General features: G+C 48.6%; 3 protein-coding genes across 7 annotated transcripts in view; 2 read left to right on the forward strand and 1 right to left on the reverse strand.

Moving 5' to 3' along the window:
• Positions 1–1,622: 1,622 nt before the first annotated feature.
• On the forward strand, positions 1,623–6,532 carry UNC119B (unc-119 lipid binding chaperone B). Its single transcript, XM_014894641.2, has 5 exons — positions 1,623–1,870; positions 2,336–2,449; positions 2,967–3,078; positions 3,282–3,454; positions 4,303–6,532. The coding sequence occupies exons 1-5, from the start codon at positions 1,663–1,665 to the stop codon at positions 4,413–4,415; spliced, it is 720 nt and encodes a 239-aa protein (XP_014750127.1). The 5' UTR covers positions 1,623–1,662; the 3' UTR covers positions 4,416–6,532.
• A 1,880-nt stretch (positions 6,533–8,412) lies between these two features.
• ACADS (acyl-CoA dehydrogenase short chain) lies at positions 8,413–15,717 on the forward strand. 5 transcript variants are annotated; one of them, XM_014894635.2, is made up of 10 exons: positions 8,413–8,492; positions 8,803–8,963; positions 10,405–10,554; positions 10,717–10,828; positions 11,207–11,358; positions 11,627–11,797; positions 12,978–13,115; positions 13,380–13,475; positions 13,809–13,865; positions 14,471–15,717. In XM_014894635.2, exons 1-10 carry the CDS (start codon positions 8,429–8,431, stop codon positions 14,621–14,623), a joined length of 1,254 nt encoding a protein of 417 aa, XP_014750121.2. In that variant the 5' UTR covers positions 8,413–8,428; the 3' UTR covers positions 14,624–15,717. The 5 variants fall into 5 exon arrangements, 4 of the variants coding, with proteins under 4 accessions (XP_014750121.2, XP_088032185.1, XP_088032186.1 ...); XR_015807671.1 differs by having other exon boundaries at positions 8,420–8,492; positions 13,722–13,865; XM_088176061.1 differs by lacking the exon at positions 8,413–8,492 and adding an exon at positions 9,992–10,020 and having other exon boundaries at positions 8,856–8,963.
• A 2,834-nt stretch (positions 15,718–18,551) lies between these two features.
• SPPL3 (signal peptide peptidase like 3) overlaps positions 18,552–21,626 on the reverse strand; it is a 55,861-nt gene continuing 52,786 nt past the window's right edge. Inside the window, exons 10-11 of the mRNA XM_014894638.2 lie at positions 20,590–20,699; positions 18,552–19,860 (exon numbers count right to left, since the gene is read on the reverse strand). Coding sequence (XP_014750124.1) covers positions 19,789–19,860; positions 20,590–20,699 — 182 coding nt within the window. The 3' untranslated portion in view covers positions 18,552–19,788. The remainder of the gene's footprint in view (positions 19,861–20,589; positions 20,700–21,626) is intronic.

Below are 21,626 nucleotides of genomic sequence, written 5' to 3' on the forward strand. Positions count from 1 at the left end.
TTCTTAGTTTGTTTTGCAGCAAGCTTGGGCCCTAGGTGAAAAGCACAGATACCTATTTCTGATTGCATCAGCTTTGCAGGGACTAGTTTGGGGGAGATGGGCATGGGGGTGGGTTATTTTATTTTTGGTACATGGTAGCAGTTTTATTTTTTAATTTTCCCAGGATGTTTGGTTGAGGGAATGTTCTGAAATCTACTGTCTGGCAGTTTAACCAGCAGTGTGCTAAAGGAAAATAAACAAAATTATATTGTCACTTGGATGAGATGGTCCCTCTTTTCTGGTGGTGGAAGCAGAGGAGTCCCCTCTGGTCTACACCCAGGGAGGTGAGGGAGGCTGAGCCTGGCTCACTGCCGGGTGTCATTGTGCTGCTGCCTCCAGTACAGCCCTGGTGATCTCTTGCCCACTGTTTTGAACAATGAAGTGCAAATGGAATGGTACAACATCCTCTTAAAAGTACTGATGTGCTTGTTGCTTCCTGCTCAGGACTGGAACAGCAGAGAGATGTAATCTGCCTTTGGGGCTTTGCAAGCTGCCCCGCTTTCAGCCTGATACCATGTCAGAGGCAGATGGGGCTGGAGCTGGAGCAGAGAGAAAGCAGCAGCCTTGTGCTTTAGATGTCTGCTCTTGGGAACAAGGGACTCTGGTCCCATGCAGAGAAGGTGCTTTACCAGGAGGCATGGGTCTGTCCTTCCTTAGGACACAGGATGGAGGCACCAAGCCCATGCAGTGAGGAGGCTTTAGGAGCACTGGTGTGGGCAGGTTTTTTTGAAATACCATTTGGTTGGCAGTAGCAGGAGTGTGCTGCTCTCAAGCCACAGCAAGAGTCACAAACCACTGCTCAAAATCTGCTTCCAGTCATCGTGAGCGTGTTCGGTGTTGGCTGGAGTCTGAAAAGAGGTTGCAGATGTTTGTTCTTGCCCCAGTTCCCCAGAGGGCCGGAGGTGACTCTTGACAGCTCTTGCGTGCCTACTGCGGCCTGGTGGGCTGCCCCTCTTTGGGAAGAACCATTCTTTTCTCCGTCTGTTACTCCTGTGAGTCCCTCCAAGTGGGACCTCCCCAGTTCCTCCCACCAGGCTGGGGAGACTCGTCCGATGTCTGCCACTGCCAGCTCCGGTGTGTGGTCATTAAACTGCCTGCCCCGGGGACACGCGGTCCTGTCGCTGTCCCCCTCTCCAGGGACAGCAGCTGAGGTGTCCCCGGGCAGGAGCCGGGTGTGCCCTCCATGCCATCCTCTTGCTGACGCTGCTGCTCCCCGGAAAATGCTTTCCACCGTCCCCTGAACAGAGCAGGGCTCTCGGGGGATACCCGCTCTCTGTCACCGCCTGCGCTGCGGGTTCGGGCCGTGCCTTCGGAACCGGGAGCCCAGGTGGCCAGCGAGGGGTGACGCCGGTTTCCCGGGCGGTGCGGGGGGAGCGGGGCCGGTTTTGTTTGTTCCTTGTGTTGTTGTCCCTCAGGTAACGAAGCTTTCCCAGCCGGCCGGTCCCACTGCGTCCCCGGAGGGAGCGGCTGTCGCGCGGTGCGGGGCTCTCGGGTCACCCATCCGGGCGCGACCGCAGCGGGCTCTGCTGAGCTTCGGACGCGGCGTTGCCAGGCAACGGCCCCCCGCCCCGCCCCGCGCTCCCATAGCTACCGAGGCGGGCGGCGGCCATCTTGGCAGCGGCCATGAGCGGCTCCAGGGCGCGGGCGGCGGCGGCGGCGCCGGGGCCGGACAAGAAGCTGCCGCCGGGGTCCGCGGGGCCTCTCAGCCGCCTGCGTGGCCGACGCGGATCGGCAGATGCGCCGCCACGGCAGCCCTGGACCGAGTCCGAGTTGCTAGCGCTGGAGACCGTCCGGCCCGAGCACGTCCTGGGGCTGTGCCGGGTGACGGAGAGTGAGTTCGGGCCGGTCCCCGGAGCGGCGGGGGCTCTGCCGGCCGGGCTGGGCCGGGCCGGGCCTTTGGCGTGGGGAGCGGCGGGGCCCGGCCCGTTCCGGCGCTGCCGGCGGGGAACGCGGCTGCTCGGGCGCGCTGGCTGCGGTGCGCTCCCGTACAACTTGCAGAAAGTTTGGGGGCTTTTGTGTTGTGTGTGGGTTTTGATTTGTTTGAGGCTTTTTGTTTTTTCTCCGGGCTGCTGATCTCTGCTTTTCTGTCCCGGTCGCATCCCTTTCTTGCTCTCCTGCCTGGCACCTACCATGCCTTTGTTTCTCACATCCTTAATTTTGTCCTGCTTTCATGTAGCTTCTGCAAAATAACAAGCAGTATTATCTTATCGGGCTGGGGCTAACAAAAAAGGAAATTCATGTGGTAAGTGATCACGGGTGTTTTGAAATGTTAACTGTATTTTTTCTCTCTCTTCAGATTATTTATGCAAACCTGAGGACAACATTTACAACATTGACTTCACCAGGTTTAAGATCCGGGACCTTGAAACTGGAACAGTACTATTTGAAATTGCCAAGCCATCTGCTTCAGGTACAGCATGCAAACGTTGCAAGGAGGATGTAGAGACTCAGAGAGCTGAGAGGTTGCAATGCACAACCCATGCAAGCCGAGCAGAAGGGTCCTTTGGTATATGTCCTGATGACTAAATCCCTCTCCTTTAAGCATAGAACTGAGTTTATCTCTGCTGAAAAACTTATGATAAATATGTGATTATTGTTGGATGGGAGACAACTATCGATTGGCAATCTTCCTTTTTTGGGCTGTTTATAATAGAGATTAGTTCATGTGCATTGGCAGTTGTGAGGGGGGATATCCTGTGAGACTGAGGGAGGGGTGGCTCCAGTTCTGGAGCCACCAAGGCTGGGCCAACTGTCATGGTAAGTCTTTTCTCTTTTATTTCGTGCCAGTTTAAGTCTCAGACCAATTATTAAATATGTTTATGTTCAGTACCTAAGCAGTAGGCAGCTTGTCCTGATACACCCACTAGGCAGTATCACCTCCAGTGTACACTATGAGCAGAGTAACTCCAGGCTGCTGCGTTTTCTAGAGCACGATGAGGAGGATGAAGATGAGAGCAGTGAACTGGACGCGAGTGCAGGTCGCTTTGTTCGGTACCAGTTCACCCCAGCGTTTCTCCGTCTTCGGACTGTTGGTGCAACGTGAGTATGAGTTCATGGAAAGAAGGGAGAATTGATGTTTACGAAGTGTTACTTGGCAGTTTATAACAAAACTGGATTGAATACTTGAGAGAGCCTATCTTAGACTACACATACCAAACTCTCTGTAGAGAACTCTTGTGTAGCCTCATGCCCAAGTCTCTGTTCTTCCCAATAGCTGTTTTTTTCCTGATTGTTCCATGCAGAGTGGAATTCACAGTGGGAGAAAAGCCAGTGTCGAACTTCCGAATGATTGAGAGACATTACTTCCGAGATCGCTTGCTGAAGAACTTCGATTTTGATTTTGGCTTCTGCATCCCCAGTAGCAGGAACACATGTGAACACATTTATGAATTCCCTCAGCTCTCAGAAGACCTTAGTAAGTCCCTCCTTTTCCACACTGAGTGGTGTTTTGTTTGTGTGTACATCTGCTCTTTCTCTCCCTCTACTTGTGAAAGAAGTTGTGACTGGGATTGAGGGGACAGGAACAAACAGATGCAGGTTCCCAGTTTAGCAATGTGTAATCTTGTCTAAATTAGAGATTTGTGCTGCAAAGTGTCCTTTGAGAATGAAAGCCTAAGACAACCTGTGATAAGTCACAGACTGCAAGAAATTATCAGAGTCGTAGGGCCTGATGCCTCCTAGCATAGCCCAGAAGAAAACAAAACACAGAAGAAAGGTTCCTTTTTATAGCCACCCATCTGTTTTCTGCACTTGCTTACTAGGGCTAGAGCCTCCTGCTTTGGAACAGAAGTGGCTCTTCCCTGATGTCTGTTTTTAAGCCTGCTAAGATTTCTACAAATACAGATTGTGCAGGGTCTGTTCGACCTCAGAGGATGGATAAGAGCAGAGGCACAGGGGTCTTTTTGGGGCTGCCTGGCTGTGGGGAAGGTTTGGGGTTTTCATCCCCACACCTCTGTACATGTGGGGAGTGCCACAAATGAGTTCCTGCTTACAGACACGATGGCTGCTTGGTTCCACTCGGCTCTGACAGTTTCTAAGGTTATTTTGAGCGAGGTTACTTGTCTGCGTTTGACAGCACTTATCCTGTGAATAGGAAGAAAGAAAAGGGCAGGCTGCAGCCTTTGAAGTATGCTCAGCAGAGCAGTTTGCTTCTCTTCCTTGGGTAGGGCAAAGCATCAGCCTGGTAAATGAGTGGAGTGGCAGAGTCTTTTTTATGCTGACTGTGGCTGGCTGTTGAACGTAATGGAGCTTTCTCTTTCACAGTCCGTCTGATGGTTGAAAACCCGTACGAGACGCGCTCGGACAGCTTTTACTTTGTGGACAACAAGTTGATTATGCACAACAAGGCCGACTATGCTTACAATGGAGGACAGTAACCATTCTGTCTGCTGGATGCTGTGATGCCCTTAACCATTCCAGATGTGCAGGAGTGGACTGGAGTTGCTGTCTTGTGCAGCGAGGCTTCTTGCCAAACTTTTTCTCTGTGCATGAGGCTGAGAACATGAAGCAAAGACGACGGCTCCTGAAAGGAAATCTCCCTGCAACACCTCTCTATCTGACACTCAGTGTATCCTGCCTCTCCTTCTCTGTTCCTGGCTATCTTCTGATACCTTTGGTTAGGTCAGTGATCAGAGGCACTCAGACAATTCTTGCTCTTAGTCTTTCTAGTTAGGTTCCACCTTTAGTGCTTCTGATGTTTCACCTCTTGGGTGAATATCCTTTTTCAACAGGTCAGATTGTTTGTGTTAAGCTATTTCTTAGCAGAAAAATCTTAACCTCTTCAGTGGCAGTGGTTTCGTTTGTGGCATGACACATTGTTTTTTAGGGTGCATCCCAATATTCTCCAGTGGGAAAGAGACTAATTCAGCTTCTAAGCAGTGCAGGAATATTCCATCTGCCTCTGGGGGTCTGAGCTGCCCCTAAAAACATTTAATCTGTTTTGGCAGAGATTTCACTAGAGATACAAGATGGAGGAAAAGGGGGCTATCCCTCTGATAACATTTCTCTTTGAGCTTTTGTGAGCAAATTGTTGAATTTTGGAGCTCAGGGGTCAATCTTAGAGCTGAAGTTAATCTCACTATATTTATCTTCTCTCCTTCTTCCCTTTGTAGGAATTTTGGCTCTTGCTACAGAATGTATTGCTTTTTAGGTGGATGGGACATTGTCAGCCTGGCTGGGGTAGAGGTTTCACTCCAGTGGGGCTTAGAGGAAAAAGGGAGAGAATGTGGAAAATCACTTGAAAAATTACTAGGAAGCAGAGCTTCCTGGACTTCAGTCTACACTTGTAAACCTGACTGGTCTGTCAGAGTTGCTGTGAGCAGCACCAGCTCAGTTTCTTTGTTACAGTGGAGATATTGGTAGCTTAAAGCTTCCCAGGTCAGGTTACTCAGTGTTATGGAGTGGAATCCTTGGAAAGTGAGAATGTACATGTTCTCTTTTTCCGTGTTCCCATCACTGCTCTGCCTGTTCAGCTGCTTATTTATGGCTTAGGAAGTCACACTGCTGAGGTTGATGCCACAGCCATGTTTGGTATCTGGCAATGGGAGACAGCATCATGCAGTGGGAAAAGGAAGACCTGTGTCTTGCCAATAGCTGTGCTGGGGCCCAGCTCCCAACTGTGCAAAATCTCAGCTATCAAAAATCTTTTTTGCCAGTTTTGCTGGCTCTCAGGAGTGGTACTTTTCCTGTCCCCATGCTGGGCTGGTCAGTTGTGTCTCTTGTTAGGGGAGTTAGGTTGTATCTACACTTGAGACCTTTCCTAATAGTAGTTCCAGTTGTTCTTGAGACAGTTAAAACCTAACACTTCAATGGTTGTGTTAAGAGGGATTCAGCGTAGTTTGTGTTTTAGCAGGATTGAGTGGGATGGACATCAGAGCCTAGAGCCTGTTAACACATAGGAAATGCATAGCAATAGGAAACTGCTGCCTTTACTTCCAGATTAGTGAAAGTAACTTTGGCAAGGATCATCAGCTGGCATCAGAGTAAGCAGTGAGAGTGTGTGGGGTAGCAGACATGAAAGAATCTCCAGCTCTTAGGAAGAGATTTAATTATGATTAACCACAACAAATGACCTATTCTGGGTGGAGCATTAATCATGAGCAGCCACAATAAATGTCTTGGGAATGTGGAGGGGCAAGGTCTGCCTGATGGAAAGATGAATAATAATTCTGCCACCATCGATCCCCTCCAGCATCTCCACAGGCACCAATGCAATCTTGTTTAGGATCTTCAGGATTAGGTAAAGCTGCTGTAGAGGTGGAGCTCGAGATGCCTCTTGCAGTGAACACCTCCAGCAGCCCTCATGCTGTGCCTCTAGGTGGGAAGTGTTTGCTTTGCTCTAAGTTACCACAAGGCAGAATGCCTGGAAGTGTGGTTTTCATCCTGAAGTGTTCAGAAATAGTGTCTGAAGGGCCTCCTACTTATTCCCTGGGAAATTTTAGCATATTGAGCTGAATCTTGTATGTAGTATAAATCCAGGTGCCTTTAAACGTTACTTTTATCGCAGTTTCTACATGAAGCAAGCTCTCGCATTTCTTAGGAGTGTGACGGTTCCCGTCTGTTTCTCTTGTCACGGTAAAGGTTCCTCAAAGGCGGACGGGCTCGTGACCAGGGCGGGCGAGCACCGGCGGGGGCGCGCACGGGCGGATGGGGGCGCGCACGGGGCGCGCGCGCCATCTAGCGGCTGCTGGCGGCGGGAGCGCGCTGCCGGTGCTGGGTCCCGGTAGGAAAAGGGAATTCCTGTCCTTGGCTGTCAGCAGAGACAAGGAAACGGCACTGAAGCGGTCGCTTTCACACTGGTGAATGTGTCAGCTATTCAGCAATAAAAGGGAGACCTGGAGGAAAACCAGCAGACTCGCAGGCAGCAGTAGCACTCTGCAGTTTTTAGCCGAGTTTGTTTGCTTTGCCAAATCAGAAGGTCTTTGCCCTAAAAGCATGCTGCAGGAAAAAGAAAGTCCCTACAAGAGGGCAACCCAGCACTGAAAAAGTTGATTGTAATCCAGAAAGTCAGGGATTTCCAAACTCCTGTCCCTACTTTAGTAGCTTCCTTAGGATTCCTTTTCTCTTAGGTACTTTCTATAAAGCCTCTTTTCTTTGTGGCAGGGATGATGTCTTTGGTAAACATTGTTTAGCAGACCAGTTTCTTTCTGGAGTGTGTGCTCTGGTGTTTTAATGATGGGTCAAAGCTACTCATGCCAGTGAGCTTGGAAGAAGTTCCACTGGGATCACATCCTTAGCAGGTGGATGGTCAGTCCTAGCCTGGTGCTGCAGGCCAGTGAGATGCTTTCAGTGTCAGTTGGAGTTTGAGCAAGGGAAAAGGTATCAAAGACCACTTCTCTCAGGTTGTGTGCTGAGCTGGAAAAAGAAAAAAGTTGGGATCATACTGAGTTCTGCTCAAAACTTCAAAAAGAAAGGGACCAAACCCACAAACCCATAGTATGCTTTTTCTAGTATTTGTCCTCTTAGTACTGGGAACTCTTTTTCCCATTTTTGTGGAAAGGGCTTTGGATCCATGCCAGCAAACTTCCTGGAGAGCTATTTTCGTACCTTGAGTGTGGAATACATACTGCACCTTGTGAAGAAGGAAGGTCATCTCTTGTTGTGTGGACTGGTAGTTCTGTTCTTGTCTTCTGTTTGTGGTAGGAAATGTCTTCCTTTATGTGTGTACTTGAGGGTTTTCAATGTCTCTTGTTGCAGAGAAGCAGCAGCCTCTTCTCTGGTGCTTGGGGATGCTTATTACATTAGCTGAGGGTTCAGGAAGAATAAAACAAGTGTTTAGTAGTCAGAAGTGAAGGAGGAAGGCGGTGGTGAAGCAGTAAGGTCCAAATGTAGCAACTTTATTTCTCAGCTCTGTGTTTCATCGCATTGTCTTCAGCTGTTTCCCAGCCTGCTCTCCTGTGACATGGAGCTACTTTGTGCTACCCCAGAGCCTGGCTCGCTGTCGGGTGTGACCCTTGGACATAAACACCGCCATCTCTTGTCCTTGCCGAGGACAAGGCTGAGTGATGGCAGCCTGGTGGAGTCAGCAGCTCTTCCTCTGCAGCAGCAGGAAAATGAACACCAGCAAAGGCCCTCTCCGCCTGCCTGGATCCCAGTGCTGTTACAGGACGCGTATTTGTATCTCTCACAGTGTGGCCTTGGGGCTGCTGGCGCGTGGACTCCTCTGTGCTGTCCCCTTCGGCCCGTGCTGCCGTGTCGTTGTTGGCGGCGCGGGGCCGTGGCGGTGTCGCCGCGGTGTTTGTAAGCCGTGATTTGTCACCAGCAGTCGGAATAAAGGACCTTCCTTCTCCTTCTCTCCTGCCAGCGCAGCCGGCCCTGCAGGGGCGGGCGGGGGGCGGGGCCGCTCCGCCAGGGGGCGCTGCGTGCGGGCCGCCCTCCCTCAGGCGGGGCGATGGCGATGGCGGCGGCGGCAATGGCGGCGGTCGTGTCCCGCTGCGGCGGCGGAGCCCCCCGGGGTGAGGGTGGCGGGAGCGGCTTCACTCGGCTGCGGCTGCTCTGGGGGTGCTGCGAGACACGCGGGAGGGGCGGGAAGGGGCCGCGGCCTGCGCGGGAGGTGGCGTCCCGGTGCCCTTCAGGCCCTGCCTGAGGCGAGTCCCCTCAGGCGCGGGAGTGGCGCCGCCCTTCAGCTGGGCCGCGGCTGCGGCCTCGGGGCTGTGGGAGGGTGTCCCGGGGTGGGGGGACCTTCCGAGCCCCTCACGGGCCGGCGCCCACCCCTGGCCCGGTGCGAAGGGCAGCGGCAGCGCTGAGTCCCCTCCCCGCTTCCAGCGCTGGCTCTGCGGTGCCGCCGGCTGCACACCGTGTACCAGAGCGCCGAGCTGCCCGAGACACACCAGATGCTGCGGCAGACGGTCCGGGACTTCGCGGAGAAGGAGCTGATGCCGCTTGCAGCGCAGCTGGACAAGGAGCACCGCTTCCCGGCCGAGCAGGTGAGTGCGAGGGTTGGGATGGCACAGCCAGAGACCCCCTTCCTGCTGCTCCGGGGCCGGACCACTCGGGCCGAGGCAAAATGTACATCCAGCTCCGGTGTAGCAGAAAATGGAAGTTTAGACCAACTCGTTCTGAATGTGGACGTTGTAATTCCCACAGGCTATTTTGACTCTTCACCTTTACTTGTGTTTCTCTGTATCTGGCTTTAGTACCACTGAGATTTTAGTTCTTATACTGACTTACTTGTGGGCTGTAATACAAATTATAAAATTTATTTATAAAATTAATAAAACACTTTTATAGACTGCACATATGGTTTATGGCTTCAGATGGTGGAAAAAAGTAGTCAGGAGGCACATGCTGTTCATCCTCTGGGGCTGTGAAAAAATCAAAATTCCAGCCAAACCAGTGATTTCTCTTGTGAAAAGACACACCAGTGTGTGTGTTAAGCAATGAAATACAAAGCTCCAGTAAAATAGATCCTGTTATATTAGCAAGAGACTCCATGCAAACACTGTTGGAGGCATGAGAGTTTTGTCACATTCCTCTTTCTAGTAAGGCATAAGGATGGTAGCCAGGCAAGTCACTCTTAGCCTAAGGAAGAAAATAACTTTACTGCTTACTTTTCTCATCTGGGAATTTTACATTTGATTCTGAGTCTTTTACTTGAATGTGTAGGGGAAAGTTCAAGATGCAAACAAGTGTTTAATAAGATGAAGCAACATACGTAGAATAAGTGTCTGTCTTGATCTTCTGGATTTAATGTGGAGTATTGGTGTTTTGGGTGCCACATAGGAGGGAAGTTATGTACCTAAAAATTCTCCACGGTTCTTCCAAAAGCAAGCAGAAGCTTATGATTGTAAAGCGAGGAGTCTAGCTGGGGAACTAGATGGGATAGATTGATTTTAATGCAACTAACAAAAAATTGTTTGGGAAGCAAGATCTGGCTTTATTGAGAATTTAAAAAATCACCTTACACCACTGTTTTCTGCAGTCATTCATTCTGTAAAATTCTTCCCTTGTGCAGTCCTAGGCTGAAGCTCAGCAGACTCAAAGGTAAAGTTCTGATGATTTTTATCAGCTAGATTTCTCATTTCTACTGACATGAGACATGCAAGAGTGGAGCTTTGGTGGGAGGCTGAGGAAATGCTGGTGGAATTTTATTTCCCTATTTCACCTTCAGAAGGCTCCCCTTTTCCCAGTACTGAAGAGAGCTCTTTAAACAAGCAAGAGCCAAACAATGACTGTACAGCTCCTGCTGAAGTCACTGGGATCTGAGGACACTTCCCAGTTTGTTCAGATTCCCATTTCACCAGGAGTTGGGTGCATCTTTTCCTCTGGGTGTAGCCCTCTCATGACATGTCTTGCTCTCCACATGTCTGTGTGTATTTGCTGGCCCCCTGGTGCCGAGGATGTGACCTGTACATTCCATGTGTGCAGGTGAAGAAGATGGGTGGCTTGGGGCTGCTGGCTATGGATGTGCCAGAGAAGTACAAAGGAGCAGGCCTCGACTACCTGGCCTATTCCATCGCTGTGGAGGAGATCAGCAGGGGCTGCGCCTCCACGGGCGTCATCGTCAGCGTCAATAACGTGAGTGAGGGGCAGGCATGAAGTGAGGTTGGCGTGGCACAGGGCTGTTTGGGAGCAGTGGATCTGTTCCTGTGGTGGGTTCTGGTGTGTTGGAGAGCACGTTAGGGAGTTACTTGATTGGTTGTACCTTCAAGAGCCACTAACAACACTAAATTCTTAAAGTCCCTGTATTTAGGGCCAATACTCAAGTTTGGCTCTGAAGAGCAGAAGCACCAGTGGATCGCTCCCTTCACCAGTGGAGAGAAAATTGGATGTTTTGCCCTCAGTGAACCAGGTGATGTGACTGTTACCATCCCTGTTGCAAAGAACATGGTGTAGCTTCTTTCCTTGGTCAGGTTTAGGATGGACTTTGGGTATTTGAAACTGGAACATTTTGTAGAAGGGTGGTTTATAGAGTTCTGTGTCAGTAAAGTCTCAGTACCCAATGTATGAACTGCCCTCCTGTGGTCCCTGCTGAAGATACTCATTCCCTGTGTGAGCAGAGCTCTGGACATCTTACACACATGGGCCTTTCTCTGTCTTGTGAGAGGGACAGTGGTGACTTTGCCACAGTTCAAGAGATGCCATGAGCTCATGGGGTGCAGGTGGGGGGTGGGTTTGCCCCCAGCGTGTGATGGATCATCTGAGGTTTGTTTGCTGCTTCTTGGCTCAGGAAACGGCAGCGACGCAGGTGCAGCCTCCACCATGGCACGCCTGGATGGGGATGAGTGGGTTCTGAATGGAACCAAGGCCTGGATCACCAACGCCTGGGACGCCTCGGCCACCGTGGTGTTTGCTACTACGGATAAATCCCTGAAGCACAAGGTGTGATAGTTTGTATCAGTCAGGAAAAAGGGGTGGGAGTGAAGGAGTTGTGGAGAAGCACTTTGCCAGGACTGGGACTCTGTTTTTAGAGCCCTGCTGGCATTGACCAGAGGAGGGGCTGATGAGCGCTGGTTTTGTTCTGTCTCAGCTCTCCCCTCCTGGTTACCTGGACATGTGGCTTTTATGTAAAATGGAGGGAGCCTGTTGACAGCCAAGGAAGTGGGAAGGTTAGAAGACACCATTCCTAAGAGTTTGGGTCTTGTTGCAGGGTATTAGTGCATTCCTGGTTCCCATGCCAACACCTGGGCTGTCACTGGGGAAGAAAGAAGACAAACTGGGAATCCGAGCCTCTTCCACTGCCAACCTGATATTTGAGGACTGCCGGATACCCAAGGCCAACCTCCTGGGGCAGCCAGGAATGGGCTTCAAAATCGCCATGGTAAGAGAGGAATGGGGGTGCAGCTGTGGCTGTGTACAGCTGTAGCTCCCAAGCTTACCATTTTGTAAGCCATTTCCAGAAGCGGTCACTTCAGTGAGGACTGCTTGCATAAGTTGTTCTGTCGTGTTAAGCTGTTGACCCTTCTTGCCAAGATGGGAGGAATCATTCCCAGAGCCTGATGAATGTTTAATTTACACAGAGCTTTGACAGCTCTTCTATTGTGGCAGTTCTCAGCTGGAGTAATGCTGATGCCACTAAGGTGCTGTGTCAACAGGGACCGTATATTTTAATTTTTCTTCTTTCCCAGTCCTCTGTTCCTCCAGTTGTACTCATACATAAAGGGAAAATATGGCATTTCCCCATGTAAATACTGTGGCAGAGGAAGGTTGTCCTGGAGGCCCATGACAACTTCTGGAGAGTGTCTCAAGATGAATGACAGCTGAGTTATGGTATGCATGTGACTTCTGAGGAGGAACAAGACGGCTGGGAACAGCTTTGTCTCCTGCAGTGAAGCGCTGTCCTTTGAGACTGGTCATTGCTCTCTCTGGAGGGGCAGAACACCCTTTGTTTGCCTGACATTTTGGGCCGAGCTCCCTGGAGCAGAGCCCATTCCATTATGTCCAGAACTAAAAGCAGTTGGTGACTGACAAGTTCTGTTAAAGACCTTCAGCCTAGGGTTGAGAAGATGAGGCCTTTTCTCCCTGTGCTGCAATTTCTTCCTCTGCACAGAGGGACAGAGTAGGCGTTTGAGCTAAGTCAGGTAATTGACTGGGTTCACTAATCAGTTTGAAAAATGCTTTCACATGTGTCCCAAGGTTGAGGGTAAAAAAGGAAAACTGACCAGATTTCCAAAGTAAAATCAGCTGCAGAGTGAGTTGGGTCTGCCCAGCCCCTTCAAGATCAGATCCTTGTGCTGTTTCCCTTATTTTGTACCCTCTCTTTTTCTCCCAGCTAATAAGCAATCCCTCTCCTTTCTCCTTCTGTTGTTGAACATCTGCTTTCTCTCTGCAGTGGCAGTGCCTGTTACAGCTCTATTCCTGCAAAACTGGGAACATTCTGAATCAAGGAGGTCTCTGATCAGAGGATTTTAAGGCTGCAGCAGCTTTCCAGCAACACCAGAAATCTGTGTGTATTATTCTTGAGTATGACTTGACTTATATATATTTTGTGTCTTTCTTAGCAAACTCTGGATGGAGGAAGGATTGGTATTGCCTCACAGGCACTTGGAATAGCCCAGGCAGCTCTAGACTGTGCTGTGGATTATGCTGAGAAGAGAATGGCCTTTGGGTCACCCATCACAAAGCTCCAGGCAGTGCAGGTGCGAGCTAGGCACACAGGGCAGTTCCACAGGGTGCTGGGGCTGGTGGAAAGTCCATGTGTGCTCTTGGGCATGGTATCAGGCACACAGTGCACTTTGTGCTGTCTGGGATAAACAGAGTGATAATTCTGTTTTCAAATGCTGTTAACACTAATTGTTGGGACAGAGGCTTCATTTCCTTAGATAGCCTCAGGGCTGGGAGAATTCAGCTGTTCCCTTGTGCAGGCAGAGGCCCCGGACCAAAGGCAGTGTTTGTTGTTGCAGTTCAAGCTGGCAGACATGGCTGTGGCCTTGGAGGGTGCACGCCTGCTGACCTGGAGAGCTGCTATGCTGAAGGACAATGGAAAGCCCTTCACTAAGGTATTTCCAGCCCTGCTTTTTTTTTCCAGCAGCCATAGCACAGGGAACCCCACTCCATAGAGCATTGCTATGCTCAGTGCTTGCCCAGCCAGTACTGCTGGCATGTAACCCCAGGTTACCCCAGCAGGTCCTGGGCCTGCTGCCCTCCCTGGGCAGCCCCAGAGTTCAGCACTGGTTGTAGCTGAGGGGAGAGGGGTGGCTGCTCTCAGCTGGCACCATCATCATCAGGCCTGTCTCTCTGCACAGCTGCTGGGTGAGCATTCAAGCTCCTTGTGCAGGTGCGGGGTTCCTTTTTGTGACAACTGCACCCTCTGATGTTTTCCTTCCCCAAAGGAAGCGGCAATGGCCAAACTGGCTGCATCAGAAGCTGCAACATCAATCGCTCATCAGGTAACTGTCAATTGACAATTCTGACATACATATGTGGGAAGGGACTTTGGATGTCTCACAAGTGCTTTGGTAAGGTGGGATGGGATATACTAATTTATATTTGAAACATACCAACCAAGCAAGCAACCAGCTCTATGGCTAAAGCCAATTAGCACAACCATCTTCACAGGTTGTGGGGAACTAGGAAGATTGCAGGTGTTTATATTGGCCTGTGGCAGCTGTCCAGGGCAGTAGCATTTTTAAGAAGGAGCAGCAATGTGGAAGAGAACATGGGGCCACCAGTCATCACCACTGCACCTGGATGAGATCCTCTGTTCCTCAGTTTAGTGTTCCCTGTCTTTAATAAAAGCATCTTAGAATATGGATCACTAACAGATACCTCTGAAGCAATTAATTGCCCCTCTGGAATATCCATATCACTCTTACCCAGATCAATCCTATGTATTCCTATCATCACAAATGAGCTGCAGTCATCCCCATGTGTCCTACCCTCCCTATTATGCTTGCAGTGGCCTCAGTTCCTCTTAAAAATGGCTGTGTGTGCATTCTGTAGAAAACAGATTTTTTAGCCTCACTTCCTTTCTAAGCTGCTGCCTTTGTTTCAGGCTATCCAGATCCTGGGTGGGATGGGCTATGTGACAGAGATGCCGGCGGAACGCCACTACCGCGATGCTCGGATCACCGAGATCTACGAGGGGACCAGTGAGATTCAGAGACTGGTGATCGCAGGCCAGCTGCTGAAGGCCTACCGAGGCTGAGGAAGCTGCCTGCACCAGCACACTGCCCCAAGTGCCTCGTAATGGTGCACAGTAATGGAGTTTGACCCTCCTGAATGAGGCTATTGATGGAGGCTCTCCTCACCAATGAGTAACTGACCCTCTAGTTAAAATGTGCTGATTCTTCTTTGGACAAAGTATGGCACACTGAGGCTGGACTGAGATTTGTAAGTGATGGCTGTGAGTGCAGGAGGGTGGAGGCAACCTGGGGCTTTTCCTAAACTGGAGTGTTGGAATGGCTCGGTAGTGGCAACATGACAGCACTTGCCAGCCACTGCCTGTTTTGCATAATTTGTCACTACATAGCACTGGATACCCAGTGCCAGTTAGAGGTGCTGAGAGCCATGATCTCTGTGCCCTGCTTCAGGCTGCTGGTCATGTATCTCTACAGATAAGACTTCAGTGGAATTCAGGTGTGAGATGCAGCTGTGTGTGAGCTCTTAATGGGACAGCCTGGGCTGAGGTAATCCCTTCCAGCAGGAGAGGAGCCAGACAGGAGGACACAGGAAGACATGGAGGGACAACCCACACACAGAGGGCTCTGAGCACAGACTATGGCTGCTCACTCAGCTGCTCTAGGATGTAGGGATAGAAGCAGAGGACAGCAAAGCTGCAATGCCTAGGACTACTTTGTTTAAAAAAAACAAACCACCACACCAAAAACCCCCTCTGCTCCCAAACCTGCTTCTGCAATATCAGCAGGAAAGGGAGCGCCTACTAGGGCAGTAACAGCTTTTAATATTTTCAAGTTTTGGGCAACGAGGAAATGAAGAGATGACACACAAACCTCACCAGGAAGCTTTAGCAATAGCACATCCTCCATCAGTGATCATTGGTAAGACATTAACCTTAGAAGCATCAACAAAGGAAAAGCTCCAAACTCAGGTGAAGAGGGAGGAGATTAAGGCTGGAGTCTGTATGGTCCGGTCCAGTCCACCTCCTTGTCCAAACAAGCACACTAGAGGGAAGTGGTTATTTTCCTGTGGTGCCATTTATTTAGACTTGTGTGCAGACAAGAAGAGCAAGATTCTGTTACATGAGAGCAGAGAAGACAAATAAAACCTGATTTTAAAGGACCACCACTTCCTCACCTTTTTTTTAATGCAGATGTGAATTAATTTAGAGTAATTTCTTCCAGTCACAAGACAGTGGAGCACAAACCAGCAGGGCCTGCAAGCACCAGTGCAACCAGTTCTCAGTGATGTCAGTCATCCCTGTGCAGGGCGCTGGAGGGCAACAGCGTGTTGGGGCAAAGGCCTCAAGTGCTGAGTTCCTCCTCGTTCTCCCATGCATAAGGACTGACAGAACTCGCCAGGCACTGCATTCAACGAGAGTATTCCTACTGGAAAACCATTCCAATGATGGTGAATATGTTGTAAATTACGGAGGGCTTCTCTGGATGAAGCTTGATTTCAGCCCGTGTCGATTGCTGCAGGCTCACTTCTGTGCCAGTACCTGAAGATGTAGGATCCTATTTTACACTAACTTCTTGCAGCCACTCAGGTAGAACAGGAGCTGCAGGGACTTGAGGACTTCAGCAATGCAGAGTTCTTGTTATGCTGCACTCCAGCTGAATCCCCAGTGAGCCAGCATAGTCAGTCACACTCCTGCCAGCCCATTTTCCCTCTTGTCCAGGTGCTTCTCTTAGATCTGCTGTGCTGTCAGCGCTTGCTGGCTGCCCCTCTTCACCCTCAGCCTCCCTCATTACCAGCTCTAATTTGCTGCAGCTTCTCTCCAGAGCAGAATGAAATCATCCCTGTTACTCCCATCGTGGTGGCTGTGACCACCTCAGCTGACAGACGAGAAAACCTACAACGTTGAGGTGACCAAAAAAAAAAAAAAGGTGCAAAAGCTTTCAAACAAAAGCTTTCTTAAAGCTTTTGTTTTCCCTGCTGCGACAGTTTCAGGGAGAGAAAGCTCTGTGATACTGCACTGCTTTGGGGGTAAAACAGCATGGTTACACACAAAGGCCCAGAGCAAAGCAGTGTTTTTTCTCAGAGCAAGATACTTCAAGCTTAGTCCTCGCTGCTGCTGGTTGAGAGAACTTGTGTGATGAGTGTGTGTCGAGTGTGTGCTTGCTGTTCAGGGCTGTTGCAGAGGAACTGCTGAAAGGGCAAAACGCAAACGAGTTTTGCAGCATTAAATCAGAAGCTCTTACCAAGCCAGCCTGAGACAGCACAAACCCAGGTGTGGGCAGGGCCAGGCTCTCCTTGGAGAAAAGGGTCTGTTCACACATGAAGTCACAACTTTCTGTCAATTGACAAACTCAGCCAAACATTGCAAAGTTGGGGCACAGAGGTAGGAAAATCAGGTTACACATAAATTAGAAACAAGTGGGGAAGGAGGTAAGTCACATTTCAAGAACAAAAGCTACACTTGTCAAGGACTTTGTGGTTTTTGTCCCACAATGCTTTAAGAGTACATGAAACTGCTTATGATGGTGAAGCAGGTGCAGCCTGAACTAGAAAACACAGTTACAGTAACTAGGAGTTACTTCTTGCCCCATCTTAGACCTGATAGTTTTTATATTATGTAGCTCAGACTCTTGTGAGTTCCCAACAGGCTAAAGGGAGACGAGCTATTCTGAAAAAAGGACACATTTATTCTGATTTTCAGTTAGATCTTTGTTTTGTCTAAGTTGAGAGCCCTCACTATCAACACAGACCTGGCAACAGCCACACATTCAGGTTATGTTGGGAATTTGGAAAAGATGGAAAATACTATAGCTGAAAGACATCCTGAAGTAAAAAAGCAAAGTGCCTGGAAGATTAATAGAATGAAGACATGGAATAGTGATAAGAAAATGTGACAGTGCTGTAACTTGAATGAAAAACTAATTTCAGATTCAAATTTTGGAACTCGTCATGTTTGCAAGGTGAAGCGTGACCTCAGAGAAATGTCAGCATAAACTGTGCCATTTCTAAGCTGACTGTTCTCAGACACAGCAGAGAACCAGGCCTGTCAGCAGATTTGTACACAACAGTTCTGCTCCATGTCCTGACAACTGTGCTGTAAGCACGCCATACATTTACTTTTTTGCCAGCATTTTAACTCTTGCAAGAAGGTTTATGTTAGTCAATTATTAAAATAGCTATTTTTGACAACTTTCCAGAAGAAGGGGCAGGTGGTTGGGCAGTCTCACTGCAGGATTTTGTGTCTAGTTTATTAAGGAGTTCAGCAAAGAAGGCATCAGCAACTGTACCAGACCCAACGGGGGCTTTCAGCTAAGGGAAAAAAAGAACTCGGGGGCTGGGGGGGTGTGTGAGAGAGAGATAAAGTCCCGACGTCCCCCCTGCCACACGCACCCACATTTGCTAAATTTTCAGTGTCCCTGCCCACCCCACAAGGGCTGAGCTGTGTCTTACTGTTTCTCCTGGGACGTTCCAGCTGTCTTGGAGGTGCATCCCAGCCAGCTCAGAGGCATCAGCCCCTCTGCCACCGTGCCAGACCTGCCTGAGAACAGAGGAAGGGGTTAATAATGACATTAATGACAGTGCATACACGTGGCTGGGCAAAATTTCCTGCCATGTCCAATATGCTCTTGTACCACCCCACAGTGCTGGGAGCTTCGGGTGTTTGACCAACTCCTCCCTTACCTGGAACGAAACCAGTCCCAAAGTCACCTCACTGCTCAGTCAGAGCCAGTCTCCAGCATTCCTCCTTCTCCCATGCCACTAACACTTCCCAGCATCTGTCAACTTACAGGAGCTATGGGCTCTCAGGAGAGCTCTCCAATCCCCACTTGGCACAGTGCTTGAAAGGAAGAAAGTTTAGTTACCTCAGGGAAGCCTTTCAGTCAATAAAATAACAACTGGAACTGCTGGTTTTAAAAAAGAAGGAATAAAATCCACATTTTAACAGGCTACAGGTACAAAGCAGTCAACACACAAATTCCAACCAGTCACAACAGTTAAGGACAGTTTTTCTTTTTTCTTTTTTTTTTTCTTTGAGGGGCAGGGGCATGGAAAAATACAGCACACTAATGAAACAAAATGCAAAAAATACAAAAAAATAGAAAATAGAAAAAATGTATTTACAAGTGATACATTACTATGATCAGAAAGCACAAAGACAATTGCTGCTATAATACATGCACTGGTCAAGAAGGAACTACTAAAAACCTGCAAGGGAGCTGTTTGTAAAAAATAAAAATAAAAAAAAAAGGAGAAAAAAAAAAAAAGACACCCCCCCACCTCCTCCCCCCTCAGACACACAGGGCTGGGTTTGAACTTTTTTCTTCCCTAGTTTGCTACATTGATCAAATCAAATATCCCCTAAAGTCCATGGTACAACCAGTAAAAATACTACACTTGGTTTTAAACTGCAGGTTCAGTTGTTGGAAGGGGGGAAAAAAACAGCAGCTCATTGTAGATCCATATACATAAGCCAGAGTAACTGCGCTACATGCTAAAAATTACAGCAAGCCCCTGTCTGCTACACAGCATGATCTTAGCAGGTTTTCCTTTTTATTTATTCATATATATATCTATATGTGTGTATATATATATGTATAAAAATCGTGCCCTTTTTCACTGCAATATGACATCTGGGTGGAAATGTAACTTGTTACAACAAATTTTTATATGTATACTGCAAGAAGTCACTCAATGTCTGTGGATTTAATAAGTAACCTCACACCACAGGAAATATTTAATAAATCAAAAAAACTCAATATTGTGACAGAAGACCTTCTGTCTCAGTTCTTTTCAAAACCGAAGTCCCGCAGGAAACTGGTCCCAATGTCCATGAGGGGTTCTCTGAAGAAGCCTCAGTTTGCTTAACTGTTTTTGCGTTTAGTGTTCACAAGTTTTTGAACGACTTCAAGCCGTTTTTAGTTTCAAGTCTGTCTCTTCCTCTCTCACAAAGAATAGTCTGGTACTAATCCATCCGAGTGAGGAAAGAGGAAAGTGGCTGCAGTTGCACAAAGGGTCCCCAATTCCACATCTGCAGGGAGATACGGAGTCACGCGGAGCTCTGGGATTTTAGCTTTTGTTTCTTTCCCTCCTTTAATACAAAGTCCTTTCATACATGTCCCATCACTGGTACCTTCCCAAGTACCAGCCAGTCCAGCTTTAGGAGACAACAAAGCCACAAGTTAAAGTGAAAAGGACCAAGGCAGAAGTTCAGGTCACTTCCTGTCCGTTCCATCATACTTCCAGGAAACGGGAGCTGCTGGACTTGGAGTGGAAAGGCTCAGACCACATGCGACGTAGATCGCCCTAGGCAGGGAAACAGCACAAGGACCGTGCCCTCAGAAACTCAAATCTGCCTAGAATTCACAGTTTAAAATGCACACAGAATTGCAGACATGTCTTAGAGCAAATCTATTCTTCATTTGTTTTGCAAATTACAATAAAGACAGTAAGAATAAATCCTTTCCCTGTCAGGCCAGAACGTCTTACTTTTAGAGCAGGTATACCCAAGATAAGTTTCTGATGGGAAGGAAATAATAACTCAGGATGAAAATCCTGCCCTTTCTTACGTTCTGCTCTGCAGAGTGCTAGATGTCTGCTTCAGCAACAGCCCTAGAACAGAAAAGGCAAATTTCACAATTTCTGTTCAGAACAGGTGACTGGGAAGAGGCAAGCAAGGTTCTGCTTCCCCAGTCACTGTTCAGACTTTGTGCACGTGGTATTTTATGACCAACTGGACAAGGTCAAAGTCATTTATTCAATTAGAACAGAATTTAGTATTTCAAAAATTATTTAGTTTAGAATTACTGGTACTTTATGTGCATTAATGATCTTTCTATTTCAGGAACTCAATCTCTCAGTTGCTCAGTCCTCTGAAATGAAGACTGACCCGACAGCAGTGCTTCCTCTGTTCTGGGCCAGGCCCGCCAGGGACACACATCATCCCCCCGAGAGCTGCTGCCCAGTGCAAGGACACTGACCCTTGCTGCCAGCTGGCCCAGAGCTCCCTGCTGCCCACGTGTCCTGCCCTCTTACCTTTAAATAGGCCATGGTGAGGAGTGGCAATAAAGTGAATGGTACCAAATAGAGCAGGGCAGGCTGGGCTGCCCGGTGAATACGAGAAGCTACTGTTGCAGTTAATAAGCCTGTAAGAGAAAAAAGTGACTATGAATATCTTCAGGGTGCAGGTGATGTTCTCAGCATTTCATCCACTGAAGCTTGCTTCACCCTCATTCTGAGAGACTGGTGAGGAAAAGTTACTTCTCTGTGCTTTGCTTTCCCTGAATGCAGTTGAAACAGTGAAAAATTACACTATTTTAATATTAGGCTGTGCTGAGCTACTTGGTCCAGTTTTGAATCTCTGACTAAGCCAAGAATAATTCAGACAAAATACAACAAAAGGTGAAGGGGGGAAGCTGATTGCATCCACTGAAATGCTGCTCTTACGACTTGGTCTCTGGCCCCCGGCCTGAGCAGTGGGGGCTCAGAGGAAGGGCTGTACACATCAGGAATGACTTCCCTGGACACTTGCCAGAAGGGAATGTAGGGGGAAAAATGGATATGTGGGGGAAGGAAGGCTATTGGTAGGAAATGATCTTTGCTTTTCAGCTCAGAAGGGCCGTGGGAGGTCAGGATGTGCACACGCATGCCCTGAGTGGAGGGAAAGACCTATTTTATATTGGGCAGGAAAGGGCTGGCTACAGCAAATTATAAACAGCATTCCAGTTGTAACTATTGATGATGTTCTGTATGTACTACTATGTCAGGATCAGAATACAAAAATGCAGGAATTGCCTAGGTGAATTGCTTAAATTTGCTATGCACTGTGCACAGCATAATTCATCTGGAAACTTCCGTATTTTTCCCATCACTCAGGTATGAGCTACAACACTCTTTATGCCAGTGAAGCAAAGTGTAAGTGCTAATAAAAACACATCAATATTCTCTTTCATCCTCTATAAATAAAATACAACAACTACCAAAAAAATCTTGAAGACTACAGAAGGGCTTTTCTCCCTAGACCATGCCAATAAATGCAAAGAGAGGAGGATTAAAAAGAACATAAGCAAGCA

The sequence above is a fragment of the Sturnus vulgaris genome, chromosome 19, assembly GCF_052056855.1.
Source record: "Sturnus vulgaris isolate bStuVul1 chromosome 19, bStuVul1.hap1, whole genome shotgun sequence".
Lineage (NCBI taxonomy): Eukaryota > Metazoa > Chordata > Aves > Passeriformes > Sturnidae > Sturnus > Sturnus vulgaris.

Coding starts and splice junctions, on each gene's coding strand:
- UNC119B (XM_014894641.2), top strand. CDS start 1,663: ATGAGCGGCTCCAGGGCGCGGGCGGCGGCGGCGGCGCCGGGGCCGGAC. Junction 1,871..2,335: donor GCTGTGCCGGGTGACGGAGA/GTGAGTTCGGGC, acceptor CTCTCTCTTCAG/ATTATTTATGCAAACCTGAG. Junction 3,079..3,281: donor CTTCGGACTGTTGGTGCAAC/GTGAGTATGAGT, acceptor TGTTCCATGCAG/AGTGGAATTCACAGTGGGAG.
- ACADS (XM_014894635.2), top strand. CDS start 8,429: ATGGCGATGGCGGCGGCGGCAATGGCGGCGGTCGTGTCCCGCTGCGGC. Junction 8,964..10,404: donor ACCGCTTCCCGGCCGAGCAG/GTGAGTGCGAGG, acceptor CCATGTGTGCAG/GTGAAGAAGATGGGTGGCTT. Junction 10,555..10,716: donor TCATCGTCAGCGTCAATAAC/GTGAGTGAGGGG, acceptor AAATTCTTAAAG/TCCCTGTATTTAGGGCCAAT.